The sequence below is a fragment of the Oncorhynchus mykiss genome, chromosome 28 (assembly GCF_057628025.1).
Source record: "Oncorhynchus mykiss isolate SJ-2025 chromosome 28, ASM5762802v1, whole genome shotgun sequence".
Taxonomy (NCBI): domain Eukaryota; kingdom Metazoa; phylum Chordata; class Actinopteri; order Salmoniformes; family Salmonidae; genus Oncorhynchus; species Oncorhynchus mykiss.
In genome coordinates, this window is record NC_143049.1 from 38,547,610 (window position 1) to 38,575,507 (window position 27,898).

At 41.3% G+C, this 27,898-nt stretch overlaps 1 protein-coding gene across 2 annotated transcripts; it reads right to left on the minus strand.

The window, feature by feature from the left end:
- LOC110509123 (myosin heavy chain, fast skeletal muscle-like) lies at positions 1-27,898 on the minus strand. Of its 2 annotated transcripts, XM_036966375.2 has the most exons (41): positions 27,733-27,898; positions 27,251-27,293; positions 26,891-27,118; positions 26,410-26,553; positions 26,016-26,172; positions 25,775-25,802; positions 24,956-25,064; positions 24,752-24,844; positions 23,807-23,867; positions 23,553-23,651; positions 23,103-23,206; positions 22,710-22,848; positions 18,342-18,460; positions 18,034-18,183; positions 17,769-17,939; positions 16,729-17,032; positions 13,554-13,618; positions 13,373-13,460; positions 13,145-13,262; positions 12,811-12,934; positions 11,375-11,511; positions 10,709-10,964; positions 10,283-10,525; positions 9,773-9,949; positions 9,529-9,674; positions 9,272-9,362; positions 8,627-9,016; positions 8,379-8,505; positions 7,608-7,726; positions 7,258-7,454; positions 6,953-7,136; positions 6,654-6,819; positions 5,876-6,000; positions 5,238-5,546; positions 4,810-5,013; positions 4,575-4,700; positions 4,261-4,431; positions 2,273-2,377; positions 2,082-2,177; positions 445-576; positions 1-120 (listed from the first exon to the last, which is right to left on the minus strand). In XM_036966375.2, the coding sequence occupies exons 3-41, from the start codon at positions 27,104-27,106 to the stop codon at positions 100-102; spliced, it is 5,811 nt and encodes a 1,936-aa protein (XP_036822270.2). In that variant the 5' UTR covers positions 27,107-27,118; positions 27,251-27,293; positions 27,733-27,898; the 3' UTR covers positions 1-99. The 2 variants fall into 2 exon arrangements, with proteins under 2 accessions (XP_036822270.2, XP_090081400.1); XM_090225274.1 differs by lacking the exon at positions 27,251-27,293 and having other exon boundaries at positions 27,733-27,894.

Sequence of the window (27,898 nt, forward strand, 5' to 3'; positions counted from 1 at the left end):
TGTATGTAAGCCGACACGTTTTTAATCCAAGTTAAACATTTCACCGTGAAAATCATATTTTATGCAACACAGGAAAATGATGTAAGACTTTGGTCTTGTTTATTCAGCAACTTCTTTGCCCTGTAAGGAAGACAGAAAGAAAATAATGGATGAGTATTAATAATGAACATGTAAAATATATGAATATATGAACAGTTAGAGATAATGTAATGGATGAAGCATTAATGGCTCAGTGCTGAACTTTGATTTTCAATTTTGAAGTACCATCTTAGATTGAATTCATCTATTTTGACCCTACCTGAAATGTGGTTCTTAGAGATCTTAAATACATTTTAGTGAGTGTAAAAGTTTTGTATTGACCTCTGTGAGGACCGACTCATAAGTGGTGATGATGTGGCCATATTTGAACATGAGTCAGGTTTAGGTTTAGCAGCAGCTCCGTACCTTTCCAGTGTCGCGGGTCTTGGCTCTGAGCTTGTTGACTTGAGACTCAGCGATGTCAGCACGCTCCTCAGCCTCCTCCAGCTCATGCTGAACCTTCCTGAACTTAGACATGTGGCCGTTGGCTTGTTCCTCCTGGGTGCGGAAAAGAGAGGGGGAAGCATAAAATCAGCATTCAAAGTTTGAAGCTTCAGGTAGCAAATTAATATATTTTTTTCTTAATTAAGGTATTTCAATGCTTTTTGTTGTTGACAGATTTAGGATAACAATGTATATAGGGAGATGGATGATCCAGCAGAGAGAATGAGTGGTGAAATGGGGGATCAAACCACTGCCTCCAGGGGTGTTCAGTGTCTAAAACAAGTATTCACACCCCCTTGGATTTATTCACATTTTATAGTGTTACAAATTCAGATTAAAATGGATTTAAATTCGTTTTTTTTTGTCAACGATCTACAAAACATACACTGTAAAATCAAATTAGAGGAACTATTTAAAAAAAAACCCATTGGTATTAATAAAAAAAAAATATATCTATATATATCAGGACTAGATAGGTATTCACATCTTTGGCTGTGTCTTTGTGTCTTTATGTCTAAATGTCTGGATTGTGCAATACTTTCATAATTCTTCAACATCTGTCCATTTGGATGTTGATCATTGCTATACAGACATTTTTAAGTCTCGCCATCATTTTTCAAGAAGATATAAGTCAAAAATCCTTCTCACTAGCTACCCACAGCTCATTCTATGCCACAGATAGCCCAGCGGTTAAGAGCGTAGGGCCAGTAATCGAAAGGTTGCTGGTTTGAAACCCCGCAGACAACTAGGTGAAAGTCTGTCGGTGTTCCCTTGAGCAAGGCACGTAACCCTAATTTCTCTGGATGAGTGTGTCTGTTTAAAGAATGTGTTTGGAGCGAGTATTTGTCTGTAAGCTATTTTATCTTCATTTATACGCTGTTAAAAAATGTTTTTTAGTTGAGTGTATCAACTGACGGCCTGTACAGGTCCGGAACGATAGACTAGTTTTTGTTTTGCTTTTGTAGCCCATTTTAGCGATCAATATGGCTGAAAGCAGACTAAATTCAAAGGTGGAGATTACCCCCCACTCCTGGTCCACCTACACCAAAAGAAGTGGATGGCGAGTGGGATGGAAATCCTCCCATTCACAGGGTGAATTTGGCCATGAACAACTTTAGCCACACCTGATATCACCGTTTCTCATTTCCCTTAGTTTCCTTACTAGGCCACTCCGGAACATTCCCTGTTATCTTGGTAAGAAACTCAAGTGTAGATGTGTCCTTGTGTTTTAGGTTATTGTCGAGCTGAAAGGTTCATTTGTCTCCCAGTGTCTGGTGAAAAGCAGACTGAATGTGTTTTTTCTCTAGGATTTGGCCTGTGCTTTACACCATTCTGTTTTTTTCTTCACCCTGAAATACTCCCCAATCCTTGCAGATATAAAGCATTCATGTAACATGTTAATTCCTTTGCCATTTTTTTTTACCTATCTACCAATCAGTGCTCTTCTTTGCGAGGCATTGGTTAAAGCCTAAACTAAACTGTATGGATATTAAGGGTTGTAATGTCTACAAGGGAAAAAATATGTTTATCAATGTACGCTGACGAAGTATGTGACTCACCGCTTCCTCAGCCTGCCTCTTGTAGGCCTTGACTTTCATCTGCAGCTTATCTACCAGGTCCTGAAGTCTGACAACATTCTTCTTATCCTCCTCAGTCTGTGGGACAAGATCAAAGAATCAATGCCACATAGTTTTATACACAAACCTGTCTGTGTTAGTGTCAAGTTTGGGAAGAAGGCACTTTCTGTTACCTGGTAGGTGAGCTCCTTGACTTTGCGCTCATACTTGCGGACTCCCTTGACCGCATCTACACCTCTTCTCTGCTCAGCCTCCACATCAGTCTCGAGCTCACGAACCTTTATGGACAAAAGGCATTTGTTTGAGGTGGTGAAATCAGACGCAACAAATCTTAGTACAACAGAGGTATATTCTTCTACCCAGTCAAGGAGGCACAATTGTTGTCTGTACCTATGTACTTTCACAATTTTAATTAAAGGGATCTGTAATGATACAATTTCATTATCTACAGTGCCTTGCAAAAGTATTCGGCCCCCTTGAACTTTGCAAACTTTTGCCACATTTCAGGCTTCAAACTTAAAGATATAAAACTGTATTTTTTTGTGAAGAATCAACAACAAGTGGGACACAATCATGAAGTGGAACGACATTTATTGGATATTTCAAACTTTTTTAACAAATCAAAAACGGAAAAATTGGGCGTGCAAAATTATTCAGCCCCCTTAAGTTAATACTTTGTAGCGCCACCTTTTGCTGCGATTACAGCTGTAAGTCGCTTGGGGTATGTCTCTATCAGTTTTGCACATCGAGAGACTGACATTTTTTCCCATTCCTCCTTGCAAAACAGCTCGAGCTCAGTGAGGTTGGATGGAGAGCATTTGTGAACAGCAGTTTTCAGTTCTTTCCACAGATTCTTGATTGGATTCAGGTCTGGACTTTGACTTGGCCATTCTAACACCTGGATATGTTTATTTTTGAACCATTCCATTGTAGATTTTGCTTTATGTTTTGGATCATTGTCTTGTTGGAAGACAAATCTCCGTCCCAGTCTCAGGTCTTTTGCAGACTCCATCAGGTTTTCTTCCAGAATGGTCCTGTATTTGGCTCCATCCATCTTCCCATCAATTTTAACCATCTTCCCTGTCCCTGCTGAAGAAAAGCAGGCCCAAACCATGATGCTGCCACCACCATGTTTGACAGTGGGGATGGTGTGTTCAGGGTGATGAGCTGTGTTGCTTTTACGCCAAACATAACGTTTTGCATTGTTGCCAAAAAGTTCCATTTTGGTTTCATCTGACCAGAGCACCTTCTTCCACATGTTTGGTGTGTCTCCCAGGTGGCTTGTGGCAAACTTTAAACGACATCTTTAAGAAATGGCTTTCTTCTTGCCACTCTTCCATAAAGGCCAGATTTGTGCAATATAAGACTGATTTCTGTCCTATGGACAGAGTCTCCCACCTCAGCTGTAGATCTCTGCAGTTCATCCAGAGTGATCATGGGCCTCTTGGCTGCATCTCTGATCAGTCTTCTCCTTGTATGAGCTGAAAGTTTAGAGGGACGGCCAGGTCTTGGTAGATTTGCAGTGGTCTGATACTCCTTCCATTTCAATATCGCTTGCACAGTGCTCCTTGGGATGTTTAAAGCTTGGGAAATATTTTTGTATCCAAATCCGGCTTTAAACTTCTTCACAACAGTATCTCGGACCTGCCTGGTGTGTTCCTTGTTCTTCATGATGCTCTCTGCGCTTTTAACGGACCTCTGAGACTATCACAGTGCAGGTGCATTTATACGGAGACTTGATTACACACAGGTGGATTGTATTTATCATCATTAGTCATTTAGGTCAACATTGGATCATTCAGAGATCCTCACTGAACTTCTGGAGAGAGTTTGCTGCACTGAAAGTAAAGGGGCTGAATAATTTTGCACGCCCAATTTTTCAGTTTTTGATTTGTTAAAAAAGTTTGAAATATCCAATAAATGTCGTTCGACTTCATGATTGTGTCCCACTTGTTGATTCTTCACAAAGATATACAGTTTTATATCTTTATGTTTGAAGCCTGAAATGTGGCAAAAGGTCGCAAAGTTCAAGGGGGCCGAATACTTTCGCAAGGTATTGAGAGAAAGTCATTACACAATGCTCCTGTGTATTTGTATGATGAAATACATTTCCAGCAATCAGTATTTCAATCCACCCTAATCCACCCAGCTGTTAACTCACCCTGGACTCCAGTTTCTGGAGCTGCTTCTTGCCTCCCTTCATGGCCAGATTCTCAGCCTCATCCAGACGGTGCTGCAGGTCCTTGACTGTGACCTCCAGGTTCTTCTTCATCCTCTCCAGGTGAGAACTGGTGTCCTGCTCCTTCTTCAGCTCCTCAGCCATCATGGCCGCCTGGAATCGTAGTTTATTTAATTTATGCACCATTTGGCACCAATCATAACGTTCCTCTGAGATCTTTGTTCTGTTAAACCATCCCAGATAGCATTGGTCTTTGGATACAAATCAAGTGAATGCAATTGAACATAAGGACTCACGTCAGTGATGGCCTTCTTGGCCTTCTCCTCTGCATTCCTGGCCTCCTGGACAATGTCTTCCACCTCTCCCTGCACCTGCACCAGGTCAGACTCCAGCTTCTTCTTGGAGTTCAGAAGGCTGATGTTCTGGAGGAGAAGTAAGAAACAACATGTGACTCTCAAGACAACTTTCAGGTCACAAGGCAGAAATGGTATGCTTGGTTGAGTTTCATTAGAAACGGATTTTGACCCATACCTGGGAGTGCAGCAGTCCAACACGCTCGCTGGCGTCTACCAGCTCAGTCTCAGCCACTTTGCGGCCTCTCTCTGTCTGCTCCAGAGCAACTCTCAGCTCCTCGATTTCAGCCACCATCAGACCGTTCCTGCGCTCCACCATGGCTGCCTGCTCCTTCATGTCATCTGCGGCGCGGACGGCATCATCAAGGTGCAACAGGGCATCCTGGGGTTCACAATGACATGGGTTCATTAGGACTTGTGGAAGTAGAAGTGATAGGGTCAGTGAAAGAAATGTTAATTGATAAGAATTTCCCCAATATCTCTACCTTTCTACACTATATTAGTCAACTCAATTCAATTTCTCTGTTCTATTCATTCCTACAGATTCACAAACAAATCTCTCCCTAACCTTCAGGTTTTTTTTGCCTGATATCCCAGTCCCTTTACCTTGAGCTGTCCCTGGACGTTCCTCAGCTGTTTCTGGGCCTCAGCGGCCTGCCTGTTGGAGTGGCTCAGCTGAACCTCCATCTCGTTCAAGTCTCCCTCCATTTTCTTCTTCACCCTCAGGGCATCATTCCTGCTCCTGACCTCAGAATCCAGGGTGCTCTGCATGGAGTCAACCATCCTCTGGCTGTTCCTCTTGATCTGCTCCATCTCCTCGTCCTTCTCAGCCAGCTTCCTGTCCACCTCACCCTTGATCTGGTTCAGCTCCAGCTGCACACGCAGAATCTTGGATTCCTCGTGCTCCAGTGTTCCCTGGACAAAGAGAAGCAGTCAGGCCAATTGTGTTCAATACATTTGGATGTGTATAACCCAAGGAATTAAATATATATGACTACAATAAACACCAATACAGGGAGTGTGGGACTGTAGCTGGCGTTGGCTAGTGTACCACTTTAGTTGTATTGTTTGTATGTTGTATCTTACATTTGTGTGACTGTCCTTGTCTATCAGTGTTTTGTTATTTGTTGTCTTGTGTTTTTTGTGGACCCCAGGAAGAGTAGCTGATGCTTCTGCAAAAGCTCATGGGGATCCAAATGATCAAATGAACACTGCTTTTCCCATCAAACAACTGTAGTTTGTACCTCAGCCTCCTCCAGAGCAGTCTGGATCTCAGACTTCTCTGTCTCCACGGTCTTCTTGGCCTTCTCCAGCTCATGGATGCTCTTGCCAGTCTCTCCGATCTGCTCAGTTAGGTCACCGATCTCCTCTGCACACACCAAACACAGGAGCAGTTTAGACTTGGGAGATTTTAAGTGGGTATTGTCAATGCAATGAAGTTGACATAGAATGAAAATAATTACTGGGGCCGAGCTTCCTGCCATCCAGGACCTCTATACCAGCCGGTGTCAGGGAATGCCCTAAATATTGTCAAAGACTCCAGCCACCCAAATCATTGACTGTTCTCTCTGCTACTGCATGGCAAGCAGTACCAATGCATCAAGTCTGGAACAGACAGGACCCTAAACAGCTTCTACCCCAAGCCATAAGTCTGGGTAGCTATTGGTTACTATGTAATGATCTACACATCTACACATCGACTCGGTACTGGTGTCTTGTGTACATGGCCAAGTTATCGTTACTCATTGTGTATTTATTCCTCGGGTTATTTTTTCACTATTATTTCCTTTTTTTCTCGCTGCATTGTTGGGAAGGGCCGTAAGCACCTGTTTTTTACGAAGCGTGTAACAAATACAATTTGATTCATGAATTAATCAGCACTTCATAGGTTCTTGTAAATCTAAATGCCCCCACTCCTTTGGGTTGTTCAAAGGAATATCGATTATAAGTTGAAAAAAATTGAAATGTTGATGTTTACACTAGTCAAACATGAGTACAATAGAACTGCTGTCAAATGCTCACGTTGCAGGTTCTTGTTCTCTCTCTTCAGAGTCTCCAGATGATCCAGAGCCTCCTCGTAGGAGTTCTTCATCTTGAAGAGTTCAGTGCTCATTGAGCGAACCTCCTTCTGAGCTCCTTCCAGCTCAGCCTGGCTCTCCTCATACTTCTGCTTCCACTCTGCCAGAACCTAAGGAAATCAATGGTATATTCATTAGGTCTTGATAAAGAGTTTTGAATCAGAAATATGCTAGAATTATGCTACATTTGATCATACAGCAGACAGAAAATATCACTCTAGGTTGAGGATAATTAATTTTCACCTTGTCAAAGTTCCTCTGCTTCTTGTCTAGGTTGGCGGCCATGGCGTTTGCTCTCTCAACGTCAATCATGAGGTCCTCCACCTCTCCCTGCAGCCTCTGCTTGGTCTTCTCCAGGGAGGCACACTTGGAGTTGGTCGCCTCAATGGTCTCCTCAGCCTCCTGCAGACGCTGGGCCAGCTTCTTCCTGTTGGATGACAGAGGGTTTACAAACGTTACAATACATCTCAACGTGACCTTCTTTTAGAGTTCCCTACCACTCACTATCCACACCCTACATTTGAGTTTTGCTGTTCCGTGCGACTCACTTCGACTCCTCCAGCTCTTCTGTGCGCTGGATGGCATCAGTTTCATACTTAGTCCTCCACTGAGCCACCTCACTGTTGGCCTTGGACATGCCGCGTTGCAGCTCTGCCTTGGCCTCCTGCTCTTCCTCAAACTGCTCCCTCAGGAGGTCACAGTCATGGCGGGCAGACTGGACACCGTGGGCCAGTGCGTTTTTAGCCTTTTCGAGACAAAGAGAGAAATGTAAAGACTAAGAGAGATAGTAAAACAAATGACAGTAGAAGTCTCTGAGGGTGGCCTAATCACTGTCTAGATCAGGAGTGGGCAATCATTTTGTCTCAAGGGACACATTGGGATTTCAAAATTCCCTTACCTTGACCTCCTCCTCAATCTGCCTCTTCAGCTCCTCCACCTGCTGGGTGAAGGCCTGTTTGCCTCTGGTCAGCTGAGACACCAGAGATTCCCTCTCCTCCAGCTGGCGGCCAAACTCACCTGCAGGGACAGAGGGACATCTTGTTAATTGGGTCTCTGTTCTCTAAGATTGAACATGTATTTCATGGTAATGTAGGGCAATGTTAGGTGTTAAATATTCGGGGTTGGGTAGGTTACTTTCTAAATGTAGCCCATTACAGTTACTTTTACCTGTCAGAAGTTACAGTTACCTGTCAAAGTGTAATCAGTAACGTAACTTTTGGATTACCCAAACTCAGTAATGTAATCTGATTACTTTACATTACTTTTGGATTACTTTCCCCTTAAGAGGCATGAGAAGCAGACGAAAATCATCCATCAAACCCATTTGGTGTGTCATCATAGTGGTCTCTGAATTGTGGTCAGACTCGCTCAGGTGGAACTAACAAACTTGCGAGAAAACAAATGAAGTCAATTTATTTTTTGACCAACATCATTTCTCAATTTAAAAGTAATCAAATAAGTAATCCTCTAGTTTTTCAAAAGTATTAGTAATCTGAATAAAATATTTTCTCTGATAATGTAACAAATGGTTCTAAAGTGCGACCATTACAGTTTAAGTCAGAACAGTAGAAACTCTGTGGACTGGAATACGTGGATACAGCCCCCAATACATGTTATTATGTTTTACTGAAGAATGAATTGGTTTGTTGTCCATTGTTGATGAGGGTACCATTTTCTGTCAGGAGTCTGGCCCTCTGTCCACTGATGTCGTTGATCTGGCGAACATTCTCATCATTCTTAGTCTTGATCTCGCTCAGCTGGTCCTCAAGAGTACGGCACATCTTCTCCAGATTGCCCTGTTAGTGAAACATGTTCCATGATTACTTTATATATGAGACTCCTGTCAACTTCAGTTCACTTGAATGGTAATGTAGTTGACCCTCCTCAACACTGCTTGATCAAAACATCACTACTTACCTTAGCCTTGGCGATGGCCTCCATGTTGCTGGAGAGGTCATCAATCTCCATCTTGTACTCACTCTTCTCCTTCTCCAGCTTCTGCTTGACGCGCTGCAGGTTGTCGATCTGCTCCCCGAGCTCAGCCACACTGTCGGCCTGTTTCTTGCGCAGAGCGGCGGCTACGGACTCATGCTGCAGGGTGGACTCTTCAAGATCACGACGCAGCTTCTGGAACTCTGCCTCACGCTTCTTGTTCATCTCAATCTGAGCAGCAGTGGCGCCTCCAGCCTCCTCCAGCCTCTCGCTGATCTCCTCAAGTTCCCTGGAGAGATCGGCTCTCTGCTTCTCAACCTTAGCCCTGGCAGCACGCTCAGCCTCAATTTCCTCCTCCAGCTCCTCAATACGGGCCTAGAACAGGGGGCAGGAGCACAGTTGATGGATACTACAATACATAAAACAATAATAGTATATATATATTTTTTAAATGTGTTCATACAAAACCAGTTACACTAATATATTCAGTAGATAGCGTCCCATGCGGAAACCAAAACCACTATGATAAGAAACCACACCTTCCAAAAAATGTGTGCTACTAGAATATTTTTTTAGGAGATGTTTCAGGTGTGTTCTTTCCTGTACTGGAGCTTAGGTCCTGTACTGTACCTGGAGTTCCTTGATCTTCTTCTGTAGCTGAGCTCCCAGAGACTGTTCATCCTCTATTTTACTGAGGAGCTGGGATGTCTCAAACTCCTTCCTAAGAAACACAAACATTTTGATTGCAAGGTTGGTTTGGGTTTGATAGAGTGAAGTTAGAGTATCATACGTATCGCATGTAAATGCTAATTTATAATTACAAGAATTAGACAAGAATTAGACAAGAACAACCATTATTGTCAATACAGCAGGTATTGTTTGTTTACTTCTTGATTTTCTCATCAGACTGCTGCTTGTCATTCTCCAGGTCCATTATGGACTCCTGGGCCAGTTTCAGATCTCCCTCCAGCTTTCTCTTGGCTCTCTCAAGGTCCATACGGACCTTCTTCTCTTGCTCCAGAGAACCCTCAAGCTACAAGATAAGAACACACATGTATTGTTCAAATCTAAACAACAGAAGATAATAACATCTTACATACTATCGTGGCCAAAATGTCAAACTCCACTCACGTCGTCCACTTGCTGTTCCAGCTTGGTCTTGGCCTTGGTCAGAGTGTTGACTTTGTCCTCCTCTGCCTGCAGGTCGTCCAGTGTCTGCTGGTGGGCCTCTTGGAGGGCTTTCTTCTCCTTGGTCAGCTTGGCAACACTCTCATCCATAGACGCCATCTCCTCTGTCAGGTTTTTAACCTGAATACGGCCACCACATAATTAGCCTTTTGTTACTTCACATAAATGGGAGATTTAGTTTCATATGTATTGCATTCATTTAATTCAGATTAGAAATGTGTCAACAGGTACTGTTCTATAGATTCAACACTAGGTGGCAGTGTACGCCATGCCAGTGTACTGAATGGAAGTTCAGAATGAGGGGCAGCTGAACATACAATAAATGTGGGGAGTACCACTATTCTACTATTTCGTTACAATACATCTGGATTTCCATTTCTGTTGAGCAATTTTTTGAGTTGATTATGGTATGAGTTATTGTTTGGTTAAACTGTCTTTGGTAAGACACAAGACCTTGTTTTCAGTGGCGTGCTTCTCCTTCTCCACTTTGGCCAGGGTGAGCTCCAGGTCATCAATGTCCTTCTTCAGCTCAGAGCACTCATCCTCCAGCTTCCTCTTCTTGGCAGTCAACTCAGCATTCATCTCCTCCTCATCCTCCAGCCTCTCTGTCGTTTCTTTGAGTTTGGCCTCCAGCTGAATCTTGCTCTTGATGAGTCCCTCACACCTTTCCTCAGCATCGTTCAGATTCTCTGATTCCTGATTTCAGAACAGGAGAAAAATCAGCCTCCTCACTTTGTTTATCAAAATATGGAATTTATTAAGTCATAGAGTTCAGAGCAAATCAATATTCATAAAATATATGTTTAACATGTGCAATAAGAAAAATGGTGTATTCATGTGTATGAAAATATGACCTTATGAAGATCATTTCTCACTCACAGATGCAACTTGGAGTGCCAGGTCGTTCTTCTCTTGCAGAATGGACACCATCTTCTCCTCCAACTCCTTCTTCTTGGCCAGAGCCTTGGCCAGGTCTGTTTTCATCTTGTCAAAGTTCTCCTTCATGTTGGCCAGCTCCTTCTCCGTCTCAGCGCTCTTCAGCAGGGGCTTGATCTTGAAGTACACCTTCATCCATGGCCAGGTTTTCACGTTCATGAATGAACGGATGTTGTACTGGACGGTGAAGATAGCTTCTCTGGTCGACAGAGAGGATAGAGTGACATGGTGAGTGACGTGCTTAAAGCTACATTCTGGGATTTGAAGAACAACAACCTCCCCCCAAACACTTTGAGTATACAGCTGAGGAACGGAGCTAAGGAAATGGAACAACTCTTACATTCATAGACAGAGTTCTAGATGCAAGGACTGACAGGTCATACTTAAATCAGGAGGCATTTTATATTATTTAATAATGAATGGGTAAATATCACCAATATAAAAGACAACTGAACAGCTTTGCCAAATCCCAAACTGCAGCACTAATAGAACATTATAAGACCTACTTTCTCATTCTGATCAACTCACAGCATATACAGTATGTGATCATTATGCATTACATTCAGGTGGTTCACAGAAAGCTTTGCCAAGATGTCTACTCTTCCTCACCTCCTCTCCATCATCTTGGTGAACTCTTTTCTCATGAGGAATCCACGGCTGAGAGCCTGGACCATGCCGACCAGAACGGCCAGCTTCTCGTCTCTCATCTCCTCCAAGACACCCAGCAGACCGGCTTTGAAGAACACCTGAGACACAGGTCAACATGGCCATTGGAACCAGAGTCAGATGGTGCCCACAAAATGAGGTGGAAACTGAGCTGCACTTCCTAACCTCCTGCCCAATGTATGACCATATTAGAGAGACATATTTCCCTCAGATTACACAGATCCACAAAGAATTCGAAAACAAATCCAAATTTGAAAAACTCCCATATCTACTGGGTGAAATTCCACAGTGTGCCATCACAGCAGCAAGATTTGTGACCTGTTGCCACGAGAAAAGGGCAACCAGTGAAGAACACACACCATTGTAAATACAACCCATATTTATGCTTATTTATTTTATCTTGTGTCCTTTAACCATTTGTACATTGTTAAAACACTGTATATATATATATATATATAATATGACATTTGTAATGTCTTTACTGTTTTGAAACCTCTGTATGTGTAATGTTTACTGTTAATTTTTGTTGTTTTTCACTTTATATTTTCACTTTGTATGTTGTCTACCTCACTTGCTTTGGCAATGTTAACACATGTTTCCCATGCCAATAAAGCCCTTGAATTGAATTGATTTGAATTGGTGACAGATAGAAAGGGTTGGATCAGAACAGGGGAACAACATCACTAGATTCATTTGACCAATATAAAGATTGCAGTGCTAACAAACAAACCATGGGACAGCTTGTCTAGAAGTTGGAAGTTATTGCAGAGTTGTAGGTGAATAATGTACACAGATAACTGAAGCCATACCACTCTAACACAATGCACATGATAATGAGTTAATGAGTTTCTATACTTGTACGAATTTGAAGAAAACTTTTTCCACCTTTTTCACAAGTTTAAATGTCAATCAGCAGTTGAAGAAATAACTAAATGTACTCCCTGCCCCTATTTCAGTAAAAAAAAGAGGGATTGGGCTGGAGAAATGTAACAACTCTCAAATTCATAGACAGGATGCAAGGACTGACCATCCATGCTATTAAATGATAGGTTTAACCATTTTTTGAGGCTATATAGTGTTAGTTTACATTTACTTAGTTTACAAACCATTAGAGTAAAACAAGCTTATCCTTCGGGTTCCACAGTTGAACTAAGCTCATGAGGCATTTATACGTTATATTCTTCAAGAATCAATGGCTACATATCATTAATGTATCATTTAAAAAAAATGGATGCAACTGCTGATTGACCCTTTAAATTAAGAATAAATAATGGATAAATCAACTGGAGAGATGTTGAATGGTTCATGTTTAAATGATCATTGAAGTTGTGTTTGGATGTCAGCATTTGTGGGGACGGGGGGGGTGGTATTTGACTGACCTTGGTGTGTCCAAACTTGTAATCATCGTGATTTATATCAATGGACCCAAGCAGCTTCTCAGAAGCCTTCTTGTTGTCCATGAACTGGCCCTCGGGGATGACACTGGCATTCAGTACTTTGTACCTGAATGAGGAGACATTTTTAACAAATGTAAAGTTGTAATAGGTTGGTTATATTACATAAAAGCTAAGCCTATTCTGATGCTGGGAAATCACTTGGAGCAGGTGTGTGTGTGTGTGTGTGTGTGTGTGTGTGTGTGTGTGTGTGTGTGTGTGTGTGTGTGTGTGTGTGTGTGTGTGTGTGTGTGTGTGTGTGTGTGTTGTGTGAGTGTACCTCTGCTTGAAGTCAGCATAGATGATTCTGCTGGGGAAGCCCTTTCTGCAGATCCTGATACCCTCCAGAACACCATTACACCTGAGCTGGTGGATAACCAGGAAGTTCTCCATCAGACCTGGAAAAACAAACCATGTCTCTTTAATACTTATTAACAGATTAAAGGATTGTTAAGGTTACTGACACTGTATTGATAAAATGTAATATTCAAGTCAATATTTCTTGTACCTGGAGTCTTTGACTCGTTGGGGATCAGGCAGCGCACAAAGTGAGGATGAGTGCTCCTCAAGTTGGTCATCAGCTTTTGTAAGTTCTCCTGGAAGAGGGTTACAAACCATTTTCTCAGAAATCAGTTATGTTAATCAATTCTCCTTTTGGAGGACTGAAAATACACATTTCAAAAGCTCACCCTGAACTGGGACGACACAGTCTGCATGGAGCCACCCTTCTTCTTGCCTCCTTTCTTGGTTGTATCTGTTCAAATGTAAATAAGTAAAATATCATTAGAAATGAGAGAATCAAATGCTGCCAACGGGATTGTGCAAAATAACACCTATTGAATGAGTAAATTAACCCAGTCATAACCCCGATAAATTGTGATTCATTCAAAGAATTTAAAGCATTGGTCACCAACATGTCGATCAGGATTTTAAACCGTTTCATGTCTGAAGGTAGAGAGCAAATCAACTGCACGTATAGGCCTACTGCTGGCCAATCAGATAGCTCAGAGCACCGTGCCTGTACAGTTTCCTCGAGCCATAGACTCCATAGACTGTCAAAACAAGAATCGGACCCACAACAAAGTTACTACATTGAGATGTAAAAACGATATAAACTATGACTAGAGAGACTCGACAAATACAGCAGAGCGATGTTGTTTTAATGAGTTAGTTCATGTTTAAGTTGTTATTCAACACTTTGTTCAACACTTTTATGAGACATAAAATGCGTGTTCTCCCTACTTCCACTCATGCTACAACCAGCACTGCAGCTGTAATGAATGAGGACAACCAGCACTGTAGCTGTAATGAATGAGGACAACCTGCACTGCAGCTGTAATGAATGACTACAACCATCACTGCAGCTGTAATGAATGACTACAACCAGCACTGCAGCTGTAATGAATGAGGACAACCAGCACTGCAGCTGTAATGAATGACTACAACCTGCACTGCAGCTGTAATGAATGACTACAACCAGCACTGCAGCTGTAATGAATGACTACAACCAGCACTGCAGCTGTAATGAATGACTACAACCAGCACTGCAGCTGTAATGAATGAGGACAACCTGCACTGCAGCTGTAATGAATGACTACAACCAGCACTGCAGCTGTAATGAATGACTACAACCAGCACTGCAGCTGTAATGAATGACTACAAACTGCACTGCAGCTGTAATGAATGAGGACAACCAGCACTGCAGCTGTAATGAATGACTACAACCATCACTGCAGCTGTAATGAATGACTACAACCAGCACTGTAGCTGTAATGAATGACTACAACCAGCACTGCAGCTGTAATGAATGAGGACAACCAGCACTGCAGCTGTAATGAATGAGGACAACCAGCACTGCAGCTGTAATGAATGACTACAACCAGCACTGCAGCTCTAATGAATGAGGACAACCAGCACTGCAGCTGTAATGAATGAGGACAACCAGCACTGCAGCTGTAATGAATGAGGACAACCATCACTGCAGCTGTAATGAATGACTACAACCAGCACTGCAGCTGTAATGAATGACTACAACCATCACTGCAGCTGTAATGAATGACTACAACCATCACTGCAGCTGTAATGAATGACTACAACCAGCACTGCAGCTGTAATGAATGACTACAACCATCACTGCAGCTGTAATGAATGACTACAACCAGCACTGCTTCTGTAATGAATGACTACAACCATCACTGCAGCTGTAATGAATGACTACAACCAGCACTGCAGCTGTAATGAATGAGGACAACCAGCACTGCAGTTGTAATGAATGAGGACAACCAGCACTGCAGCTGTAATGAATGAGGACAACCAGCACTGCAGCTGTAATGAATGACTACAACCATCACTGCAGCTGTAATGAATGACTACAACCAGCACTGCTTCTGTAATGAATGACTACAACCAGCACTGCAGCTGTAATGAATGACTACAACCATCACTGCAGCTGTAATGAATGACTACAACCATCACTGTAATGAATGACTACAACCAGCACTGCAGCTGTAATGAATGACTACAACCAGCACTGCAGCTGTAATGAATGACTACAACCAGCACTGTAGCTGTAATGAATGACTACAACCAGCACTGCAGCTGTAATGAATGAGGACAACCAGCACTGCAGCTGTAATGAATGACTACAACCATCACTGCAGCTGTAATGAATGACTACAACCATCACTGCAGCTGTAATGAATGACTACAACCAGCACTGCAGCTGTAATGAATGACTACAACCAGCACTGCAGCTGTAATGAATGAGGACAACCATCACTGCAGCTGTAATGAATGACTACAACCAGCACTGCAGCTGTAATGAATGACTACAACCATCACTGCAGCTGTAATGAATGACTACAACCAGCACTGCTTCTGTAATGAATGACTACAACCAGCACTGCAGCTGTAATGAATGACTACAACCAGCACTGCTTCTGTAATGAATGACTACAACCATCACTCTAATGAATGACTACAACCAGCACTGCAGCTGTAATGAATGACTACAACCAGCACTGCAGCTGTAATGAATGACTACAACCATCACTGCAGCTGTAATGAATGACTACAACCATCACTCTAATGAATGACTACAACCAGCACTGCAGCTGTAATGAATGACTACAACCATCACTGCAGCTGTAATGAATGACTACAACCATCACTGCAGCTGTAATGAATGACTACAACCAGCACTGCAGCTGTAATGAATGACTACAACCAGCACTGCAGCTGTAATGAATGACTACAACCAGCACTGCTTCTGTAATGAATGACTACAACCAGCACTGCAGCTGTAATGAACGAGTAAAGCAAAGTGTTCTGATATGCTTGTGTTGTTATTATTAGTGGCTTGTGTCTTATTTAATATCGAGGAATATTTCAGTTTATTATTAATTATTATTACTGTTATGAACCATTACTCAGCTGTGTCTCAATCAGTAATACGACAAATGATCTATTACCAGTGTGATCATATACCTATTGTCTTTATATATATATATATATATATATATATATATATATATATATATATACAATTTTAAAATTGTCTGAAAAACATCTAATTGGCAGGGCAATTCAAGTATAACCTGTATACAGTGATAATGTATTGGGCCTACAGCCTACTGAACAAACCTCATTGCTACAGGACTGTTTTTAATTGGTTCATGTTGCATAGGCTTGTGTTTTCTAAGTCGTTGTTAAAACAATTCTCAGCAGTAGATCTTGGCTTGCATTTTGACTCACAAAGTGATCTTGACTCTGAAAAGGTTGGTGGCCAGTGCTTTAAAGACAATGTGGGTCTGAGTTGTAACTGTTGCTTATTAATTTAATCTTTTGACTTGATGCTGGTCTTACCCTCAGGTGGGGCAGCGGGATACAGGGCAGCCAACAGTTTGACTGAGGACTTCCCGTACATCTGAATAACTGAGTCGTTCAGGGGGTCCTTGTTCTTCTCCAGCCAGCCAGTGATGTTGTAGTCCACAGTGCCGGCGTAGTGCACCAGGGAGAAGTGGGCTTCTGCCTTTCCTTTGGCAGGCTTGGGTTTCTCATATGCCTTGGTTTTGCCAAGATGTTGGTCGTTCAGCTTGTTCTTGAAGGTAGTGTCTGAAGCTTTGGGGAACATGCACTCCTCTTCAAGGATGGAGAAGATGCCCAATGGCTTTACAAAAAGAGATGTTTATCAAATGAGTGATATTTCAAATCAAATCAAAGTTTATTTGTCACGTAGTAGACCTTACAGTGAAATGCTGAATACAACAGGTGTAGTAGACCTTACAGTGAAATGCTGAATACAACAGGTGTAGTAGACCTTAATGTGAAATGCTTACTTACAGGCTCTACTAGTGCAAAAAAGGCATTAGGTGAACAATAGATAAGTAAAGAAATAAAACAACAGTAAAAAGACAGTGAAAAACAGTAGCGAGGCTATTTAAAGTAGCGAGGCTACATACTGGTTAGTCAGGCTGATTGAGGTAGTATGTACATGTAGATATGGTTAGAGTGACTATGCATATATGATGAACAGAGAGTAGCAGTAGCATAAAGAGGGGTTGGGGGGTGGTTGGGGGGTGGTGGGTGGCGGGACACAATGCAGATAGCCCGGTTAGCCAATGTGCGGGAGCACTGGTTGTTCGGGCCAATTGAGGTAGTATGTACATATGTACATGAACGTATAGTTAAAGTGACTGTGTGATGTAAAAACATTTGCATTTCGGATCACATTTGTTCCTTTAGCAAACATCATTTTATAGGATTATATTCATTTAGGGGTCATCATAGGAAACATATTGAGTTCTCAACAGTCAGATATGTTGTACCATTGTGTTAATATCTCTCAATGCGCTCCCTATGAGCTTTGATGTTGCATCCTATTATAATCCTTACAGACAACTTACCTTCTCAATAAGCTCAATGCAGGCAGCCAAGTCCATGCCGAAGTCAATGAAGGCCCAGACGATTCCCTCCTTCTTGTACTCCTCTTGTTCCAAGACGAACATGGTGTGGTTGAAAAACTGTTGCAGTTTCTCATTGGTGAAGTTGATGCACAGCTGCTCCATGCTGTTGTACTGTTGATGGAATTTCAGAAGGGATCATTTCATGATACAAGGCTGTAATCCTTCTGAATCACAACTAATTGTCTTGTTCTGGTCTCATACTCACATCAAAGATCTCAAATCCGGCAATATCGAGCACACCAATATAGAACTGCCTTGGATTCTTGGTGTCCAACATCTCGTTGATACGGATGACCATCCACAAGAACATCCTCTCATAGATGGACTTGGCCAGAGCCATGACTGCATTATAAACCTTCAATGATAATGCCTCAAATTAATACATGATATATTGACCATGTCCAGTGATAAGGTTGGGAAAAACAACCTAAGTATTTATAAAAAGCAATGCAATTGTCCCCAAAATAATTCATGTGGTCAGAAAATATTTGATGCTGTGTTTAACCGCCTTACCTGAGGCACAGTCTGTCCCTTGGTCACGTACTCATTGCCGACCTTCACTCTGGGGTAGCACAGACATTTCAGCAACTCAGCTGAGTTCAGGCCCAGCAGGTAGCCGATTTTATCAGCCACTGGAGAGAAAACCAACAACAACAGATCACTTGATTCTGACAACTTTTATCAGTTCAGTTTTCATTTTCACCCACATCCATTATTCAAATCATTTCTGGAGGTTGGAATTTGATCTCCAAAATGTACATCCTGCCTGACTTTCATGTGGCACCGTCTGTCTTGTTCATTTCCCTGTAAAAGGACCAATGAGCACCAACATGGGAAGTTCATAGGCGCATGTCAAATTGGGTGTCAAATGAAAGCTAAGAGTCTATATTTTCTAGAAATTAAGGAAAATATATATATATATATATTTGTTTTACCATTTGCCATCTTGAAAATGATGAATAAACAAATGCTTTGATTTCTGGTCAAACAGATGAACATGGGTTTTATAAAACAGCAGAAAAAGTCTTGAAAGGTATTAGGAATACAACTAATATCAACACTTATATTTTGTTTTGGAGAAATGTTTCTGCCTTCTGTAAGTTTAAAAAACATTGCCTTGTGCATTAAAATTCTGTTACCTCATGAGGCGGGAGAACAATGAAGCTTTACAGAATTAACAAGTAAAGGGAGACCTGCCAATTAGTTAGTGTTTTTACTCATATCAATTCAGTTCAGTAGTGTATAGTTCAGTTCAGTAGTGTATAGTACAGTACAGTAGTGTATAGTTCAGTACAGTAGTGTAGTGTTTAGTTCAGCCCAGTAGTGTATAGTTCAGTACAGTAGTGTATAGTACAGTACAGTAGTGTAGTGTTTAGTTCAGCCCAGTAGTGTATAGTTCAGTTCAGTAGTGTATAGTACAGTACAGTAGTGTATAGTTCAGTACAGTAGTGTAGTGTTTAGTTCAGCCCAGTAGTGTATAGTACAGTACAGTAGTGTATAGTACAGTACAGTAGTGTAGTGTTTAGTTCAGCCCAGTAGTGTATAGTTCAGTACAGTAGTGTAGTGTATAGTATAGGTAGATTAGTTAGCTAGTAAAGGTAGATTAGTTAGTTAGTATTTCTACTCATATCAATTTTGTTTATGAATAATTCATCGGTAACAGAATTTCTGGAAAGAAATTGAATTGGCTACAATGGGAAATCATAGTAGTCATAAACCACAGTTGGGTTCACAAGTTTATACAGTACAGAATGTGTATATTTCAGTACAGTATTGTACAGTACAGTACAGTAGTGTATAGTTCAGTACAGTAGTGTATATTTCAGTACAGTATAGTACAGTACAGTACAGTAGTGTATAGTTAGACTACTGCAATGCTCCACTTTCCGGCTACCCGGATAAAGCACTAAATAAACTTCAGTTAGTGCTAAATACGGCTGCTAGAATCCTGACTAGAACGAAAACATTTGATCATATTACTCCAGCGCTAGCCTTCCCTACACTGGCTTCCTGTTAAGGCAAGGGCTGATTTCAAGGTTTTACTGCTAACCTACAAAGCATTACATGGGCTTGCTCCTACCTATCTTTCCGATTTGGTCCTGCCGTACATACCTACACATATGCTACACGTATGCTACGGTCACAAGACGCAGGCCTCCTAATTGTCCCTAGAATTTCTAAGCAAACAGCTGGAGGCAGGACTTTCTCCTATAGAGCTCCATTTTTATGGAATGGTCTGCCTATCCATGTGAGAGACGCAGACTCAGTCTCAACCTTTAAGTCTTTAATGAAGACTCATCTCTTCAGTAGGTCATATGTAGTGTAGTTTGGCCCAGGAGTGGGAAGGTGAACGGAAAGGCTCTGGAGCAACGAACCGCCCTTGCTGTCTTTGCCTGGCCGGTTCTTCTCTCTCCACTGGGATTCTCTGCCTCTAACCCTATTACAGGGGCTGAGTCACTGGCTTACTGGTGCTCTTCCATGCCATCCCTAGGAGGGGTGCGTCACTTGAGTGGGTTGAGTCACTGACGTGATCTTCCTGTCTGGGTTGGCGCCCCCCCTTGGGTTGTGCCATGGCGGAGATCTTTGTGGGCTATACTCAGCCTTGTCTCAGGATGGTAAGTTGGTGGTTGAAGATATCCCTCTAGTTGTGTGGGGGCTGTGCTTTGGCAAAGTGGGTGGGGTTATATCCTGCCTGATTGGCCCTGTCCGAGGGTATCATCGGATGGGGCCACAGTGTCTCCTGACCCCTCCTGTCTCAGCCTCCAGTATTTATGCTGCAGTAGTTTATGTGTCAGTCTACTAGGGTCAGTCTGTTATATATGGAGTACATCTCCTGTCTTATCCGGTGTCCTGTGTGAATTTAAGTATGCTCTCTCTAATTCTCTCTTTCTCTCTTTCTTTCTCTCTCTCTCGGAGGACCTGAGCCCTAGGACCATGCCTCAGACTACCTGGCATGATGACTCCTTGCTGTCCCCAGTCCACCTGGCCGTGCTGCTGCTCCACTTTCAACTGTTCTTCCTGCGGCTATGGAACCCTGACCTGTTCACCGGACATGCTACCTGTCCCAGACTTGCTGTTTTCAACTCTCTAGAGACAGCAGGAGCAGTTGAGATACTCTGAATGATCGGCTATGAAAAGCCAACTGACATCTACTGCTGAGGTGCTGACTTGTTGCACCCTCGACAACTACTGTGATTATTATTATTTGACCATGCTGGTCATTTATGAACATTTGAACATCTTGGCCATGTTCTGTTATAATCTCCACCCGGCACAGCCAGAAGAGGACTGGCCACCCCACATAGCCTGGTTCCTCTCTAGGTTTCTTCCTAGGTTTTGGCCTTTCTATGGAGTTTTTCCTAGCCACCGTCCTTCTACACCTGCATTGCTTGCTGTTTGGGATTTTAGGCTGGGTTTCTGTACAGCACTTTGAGATATCAGCTAATGTAAGAAGGGCTATATAAATACATTTGATATGATTGGATATGAGTTCAGTAGTGTGTAGTACAGTTCAGTATAGTATAGTACAATACAGTAGTGTATAGTTCAGTACAGTAGTGTATAGTACAGTACAGTAGTGTATAGTTCAGTACAGTAGTGTATAGTTCAGTACAGTAGTGTAGGGTATAGTTCAGTGCAGTAGTGTATAGTACAGTACAGTAGTGTATAGTTCAGTACAGTAGTGTATAGTTCAGTACAGTAGTGTGGTATATAGTTCAGTACAGTACAGTAGTGTATGGTTCAGTACAGTATTGTATAGTTCAGAACAGTAGTGTATAGTTCAGTACAGTAGTGTATAGTACAGTACAGTAGTGTATAGTTCAGTACAGTAGTGTAGTATATAGTTCAGTACAGTAGTGTATAGTTCAGTACAGTAGTGTATAGTTCAGTACAGTAGTGTAGTGTATAGTTCAGTACAGTAGTGTATAGTTCAGTACAGTAGTGTAGTGTACAGTACAGTAGTGAATAGTACAGTACAGTAGTGTATAGTACAGTACAGTAGTGTATAGTACAGTACAGTAGTGTATAGTTCAGAACAGTAGTGTATAGTTCAGTACAGTACAGCACTTTACAGTAGAGTTCAGTACAAAGTTGGACACAAGTTGAGTACTCTATAATATACCATACTGTATTGTACTGAACTCTACTCTACTCTACTGTACTATATTGTGCTGTGCTGTACTGTACTCCACTGAGCTCTAATGTACTGTGATGCCCAAAGTCTATATTTGCCCCTAACCCTACCACATCTCCCCTATTTGGAGTAAACTAATGGACAGCAACACTTAGGCTACTTCTTCCAGTTTATACATACTATACACATTTTACGGATATTTTACAACAGTTGTCTTCTGTTTGTTTTTAGTCAAATCCTTTAGCTACCCTCAACCTCTCCCATCTATCTCCAGTTTCTATTTGCCATTTTTCAATTGTGCTGTGATGCTTCACAAAAGTACTGAACCTTTCTATTCTCATAGTTTCCATGTATTATAAATTAAAGATAAACATTTTTGCTATGGGTATTATATTATATTGACTTTTCAAATCACCCAGTTGTGCTATTTGCAGACATTGTTGAATCTGAATTCAGAGCAGTGTTGGGCACAGAAAAACTGAGGGAGATTTTACTAGAATTCTTGTTACCAAACTTTGCACATCTGCACAGTAAATGTTTTTTTGTAATATTTTCAGTGTAAATTGTTAAAAGTTGAGTTGAATGGTTTGTTAAACTGTAAAATGTATGATTTATGTTAGTCATACATTTTAAATGAAAATCACAACACATCCGTTTCCGTGGAATGAACTTCTTACGTTATTATTTCTACATTGGGGAAAGGGACTAATGCTTTCCATATATTACGTCTTACGAGTGGGACTCACCCTCGGTTCCGTCTGACTCGGCCTGCTCCTCACGCTGCTTCTGCTTGAATTTCAAGTTGCCATGGTGCATTACAGCTCCTGTCAGCTTGTAGATGGCCATTTTCTCATCGTTAGAGAAGCCCAGGATTGTAATTGCATCCTGGTATTAAACAGGAAGTACAACAGTGAAGAACTGAACGGTAGTTTGCTCAGTTACAGTACACTACCATTCTGTATTCAGTCCAGAACAAATGGGATGGTTAGAATTAACTGGCTTCTCAGTTCCACATGATTACTTTTGGCCAACACACTAGTATATGACAGCACAATATGAGTTTAATCAATGCATTCAGTGTGTATTGTGTGCCTACCCATTCCATATCTAGAGTTTGGTTCACACTTTGTATCACTCACATCGGTGGCATCCAGCTCGACCTTGTCGTCAATGCTGGCCACACTGATCTGACCCTGGCTGATCATGGGGAAGTCGTAAGGGTTGGTGGTGATGAGTGTCATTTCTGTGGACAACGGAGAATGGCTTGTCAGTTAAATCACTGAGAATTCTGCTGTCCTACCTTTACAGTATCTCTCCCTCCTTTACTAAATAGATGGACTCAAGGAAACATGCAGTATATAATGCATAGCATCAAAAGAGGGGGACTGATGCTCCTGGACTAGTGTATCACAGTGCATTACTTGATCTTTCCCAGGAAAGACCTTGAAAGACCTGCCTCATGTTTAGATGCCTTGTTACCTTGGAAGTACTCATTATAATAATATTAACAGTGTGGACTAGGAAACATTTGAATAAGTTCCACAGATGGCGGTGTAAATCATTTCACCTTAACCTGTACTTTGCCTTACCAACTAGCTCAGGTTTGTGGTTGGTCATCATCTGGTAGAAGATATGGTAGCCTCTCTCAGCGGGCAGCTGGAAGGCCACTCTGGACTTCTCTAGCAGGTCTGAGAGAGAGAGAGAGAGAGAGAGAGAGAGAGAGAGAGAGAGAGAGAGAGAGAGAGAGACAACATAAGATAACATTACATTTGATGATTCAATCTCCAACAAATATTCTGTGTGATTTAAGGAAAGCATTGAGAAACAAGGGAAACCAACTCACAGGTCTCAATGTCAGCTTTAGCCAGTTTTCCTCCTTGGAAGTGAATCCTGATGAATTTACCCTGTTGTAAAGCATGGTGGTTAGAAATAGGTCAACTAAATAAATATAATATTTTACTTTGTTAGACCCCTTGAAAAGATGCAATTTGTTTGACATCTATTGACAAAACCATAGAGCACCACAGTATCAGTCGTAATACCCATAAAACCTAGCGGTCAAACAGGGAAATGGTTCCAAACGTTTATACACACCATTCATATTACCAATAGTGGATTTTAAAAACACTTAAAACAAGTGCTGGGTTTTGTGTAGGCTTACTCTAGCGTGTAGTTTTGATAACCATATAAATCTATCTAAGACAAGGTGACTTTTAGCTAAATATTTTTGCCTGTATTTAGCCACAACAAATGAAATGCTAATTCCCTGCTAATGTGGCTAACATAAAGAACTACAAATGCCATAATGATCTGGACGAGAGTGCCTAACTTAACTATCTAATGTTAGCTAAATGTAGTAATGATTCAATTGGCTACATGTATTTTAATGGTACATTCTGTCTTTATTTAAATGGTACATTCTGTCAATAGCTGTTAGCAAAGGTGTCAGCTAGAGATGACCTGCAGGAGCTTCCATGTCTATTAGCATGATGCTAATTAGCATTTTGAAAATCTGAGAGTAAATAGAGAAAAATATTTTGATAAAAGTCACCTTTTCTGATTGACATGGTGATCAAAACGTCACGCCAGGGTGAGCCTACACGGACCACAGCCCTTATTTAAAGTGTTTCTAAAATCCCCTATGGGAGAAATAAAAGGTGGAAAAACAACTGGACGCATTTCCCTGTTTTTACCGCAAGGTTTTATGGGTATTATGACACCTATAGGGAACTACTAAAATATTTTTTCCAATTGAAGGTCACGTCCACAGTATGCCCTTCATACTTACAAAGCGAGACGAGTTGTCGTTCCTCACTGTCTTGGCATTACCGTAAGACTCCAGCAGAGGGTTAGCTGCAATGATCTGATCTTCAAGAGACCCCTGATTGAGACAAACACAAGTTTCTCAGAAACTAGAATACACTTTAATTAAAAAACTATTCACCGCTTGAAAAACAAAGTTTACACAGAACACCAAACTAAAATGTGTTACCTTCATTTTGCTGGGGTCTGCTTCCTTCTTGACACCAGAAACTGCAATGGTGGCAAAGTACTGGATGACACGCTTGGTGTTGACAGTCTTTCCTGCACCGGATTCTCCACTGGTTTATATGACAGAGAAAGATTGGTTTAGTCACATGTTTGAATGTCAGATTGGCTTTCACTAAGAAATAGCTTTGAAAAATACACTGCAGACACGTTTTCTAACATAAGTAAATAATTAATTAATATTCCCCCTCATCGAGTCATTGTTAAGCATAGTCTAATCCATTCATAATGTCCTGTATTTTATAACACCCAGTCATTACTACAGAAAGCCTAATCCATTCATAATGTCCTGTATTTTATAACACCAAGTCATTACTACAGAAAGCCTAATCCATTCATAATGCCCTGTATTTTATAACACCCAGTCATTACTACAGAAAGCCTAATCCATTCATAATATCCTGTATTTTATAACACCCAGTCATTACTACAGAAAGCCTAATCCATTCATAATGTCCTGTATTTTATAACACCCACGTCATTACTACAGAAAGCCTAATCCATTCATAATGTCCTGAATTTTATAACACCCAGTCATTACTACAGAAAGCCTAATCCATTCATAATATCCTGTATTTTATAACACCCAAGTCATTACTACAGAAAGCCTAATCCATTCATAATGTCCTGTATTTTATAACACCCAAGTCATTACTACAGAAAGCCTAATCCATTCATAATGTCCTGTATTTTATAACACCAAGTCACCCAATATATTAGAATAGAAACACCTTCTCAAGTGAAATGATAGAAAACAACTTACGTAATCAGGACGGACTGATTCTCCTTATCTGGAACCAAAAAAACATGTTGCTTATTATAATCAATCAACATTTGGAGTACATCATTGTATTCATAAGCATCATCATGAATTTCATTTTGGAATATTTTCCATTCAAGGCTAGTGAAATGAGCGCTTCCCAGCAAACTGTTCTAATTTAGACTAGAAGACAGTAGATTCCATCCATCCATCCATCCATCCATTTCTCCATGAGAGCTCGTACCAATCATCATGAACTGGAAGGCGTTGTCAGAGACAGAGAAGATATGGGGTGGAGCCTCCATCCTCTTCTTCCCTCTGTAGGCGTTGACAACCACTTCGTCGTACACGGGGAGCCACTTGTAGGGGTTCACCGTGGCACAGAAGAGCCCAGAGTAGGTCTGGATGAAAGGGATTTCAATTAGGAGTTTAGCAAAGTTAGATGGACTTTTACCTGGATTTTTGTGATGATGTGGGTGTACTATGGTATACTAATGTGGGTCTACTGTATTGGTATGTTTTGGTTTCTACTATTCATTTGAGTGTAGTACTTCACGTGTGTATTTCTCATGTTCATGCATGTAGGAATTTCTTATGTTCATTTACAGTATGTGTGTATGTTTATGCAGGTTTCTTACATAGATCATCCATGCTGCATAACGCTCTTTGAGGTTATACAACACAGAGGCTTCATTCAGGTAGGTCATCATGGCCATGTCCTCAATCTTGTCGTACTTCGGGGGGTTCATCTGGTAGATGTCTGCTTCTTTGAACTCTTTGTCCTGAAACAGTCAGAAATCTAGATTTCACACGGATCGAACTGGTCATGACTCAATGCTTTTTTCTCATTAAAATGGTTACCCCCATTTAATCCAACTACTTTGTAATCACGCGCTGACAAATACATGGAGATTCTTGACTTGTCATTATCAATAATTCCATGACAGTTTTAAATAGCAGCAATAAAAATGCTTTTTCTGAAGGTTATATTCTGCTTAAAAAAAGAACAAAGAAATGCTTCTTAATCTTTTTTTCGTTACTGATTTCATATTAGCTTTTGGCATGTTTTTGACAATTTGGATAATTTTTTTACTTCAATACTTTTCAGATCAGACTTACCATTGTAGTGCCGTCAGGATTTGTGACTTTGACAGTACACTTTCCCTCTGTCCTGCCAGTGATCAAACCCTTAAGGTACAGCTCCTTGACGTCTGTCACATAGCAGGCGTTCTTTGAATCAAAGGGTGCGGCTTGTGCCTCCATCCTCTCCCTCTCGGGTTTACGAAGGTACAAGGCAGCCTTGCCGTAGATTTGCATCTCTGCGTCCGTACTCATGGTGACGGTTCACTAGGAAAGAGATGAAACAAGAAACATGATTGACTCTGTGGTGCTTCCTCCACAGTCAACAGAGTGAGCGGTACTGTATCTCACACATAATTTTTTTCATCACTTTTTATGTGAAGACAAACCATGTCTCACCTTTTTCCCCTCCTACAGTTTAATTTGTATGTCTTGGAGGATCCTGTGAAACATTAGGGTGTTGTGAATACGAACAAGTCTAAAACCTTGTAATTTGGCACCCGAAGGGCAAGAAACATTTTGAATGGCATCATTCAACTCCATCATTACAGCCATGTCCAATTCAACTACAGTTGCAACTGGTAACATTCATTTTCCTACTTTACTGTACATTCTGTCAAGTAGCCCTGACAATCCAGCTACATTCTTGACCACCCCCCCTGAATTTACAAACAAATGCAGGTGCAGCACTTTTCACCTTGAATGAACGTGACAGATTTGAAGCAAAACACAATTAAAGTACATTTTAAATCAATGCCACTTGATTGCATATTGTAAGGCCTTACAATACATTAAATTATGAACTCAAACAATGCAGTTAGCTACCGCCTCAGATGCTGAGGACAAATATGAGACAAATGTAAAAATCTAAGGAGTCTTACCACAGAGGAAGAAGGTATCTGACTCATGGATACAGGGTCCTCAGACTCCTTATATCTGGTTGGAAGGGACAACCAAGCAGAAGTTAATTATGGACACCTCTGGTAAAGGAAATGGATTGGATGAGAGGCCTCTGTGTGTCTGTGTCTCTCTAGTCCCACCCACTTC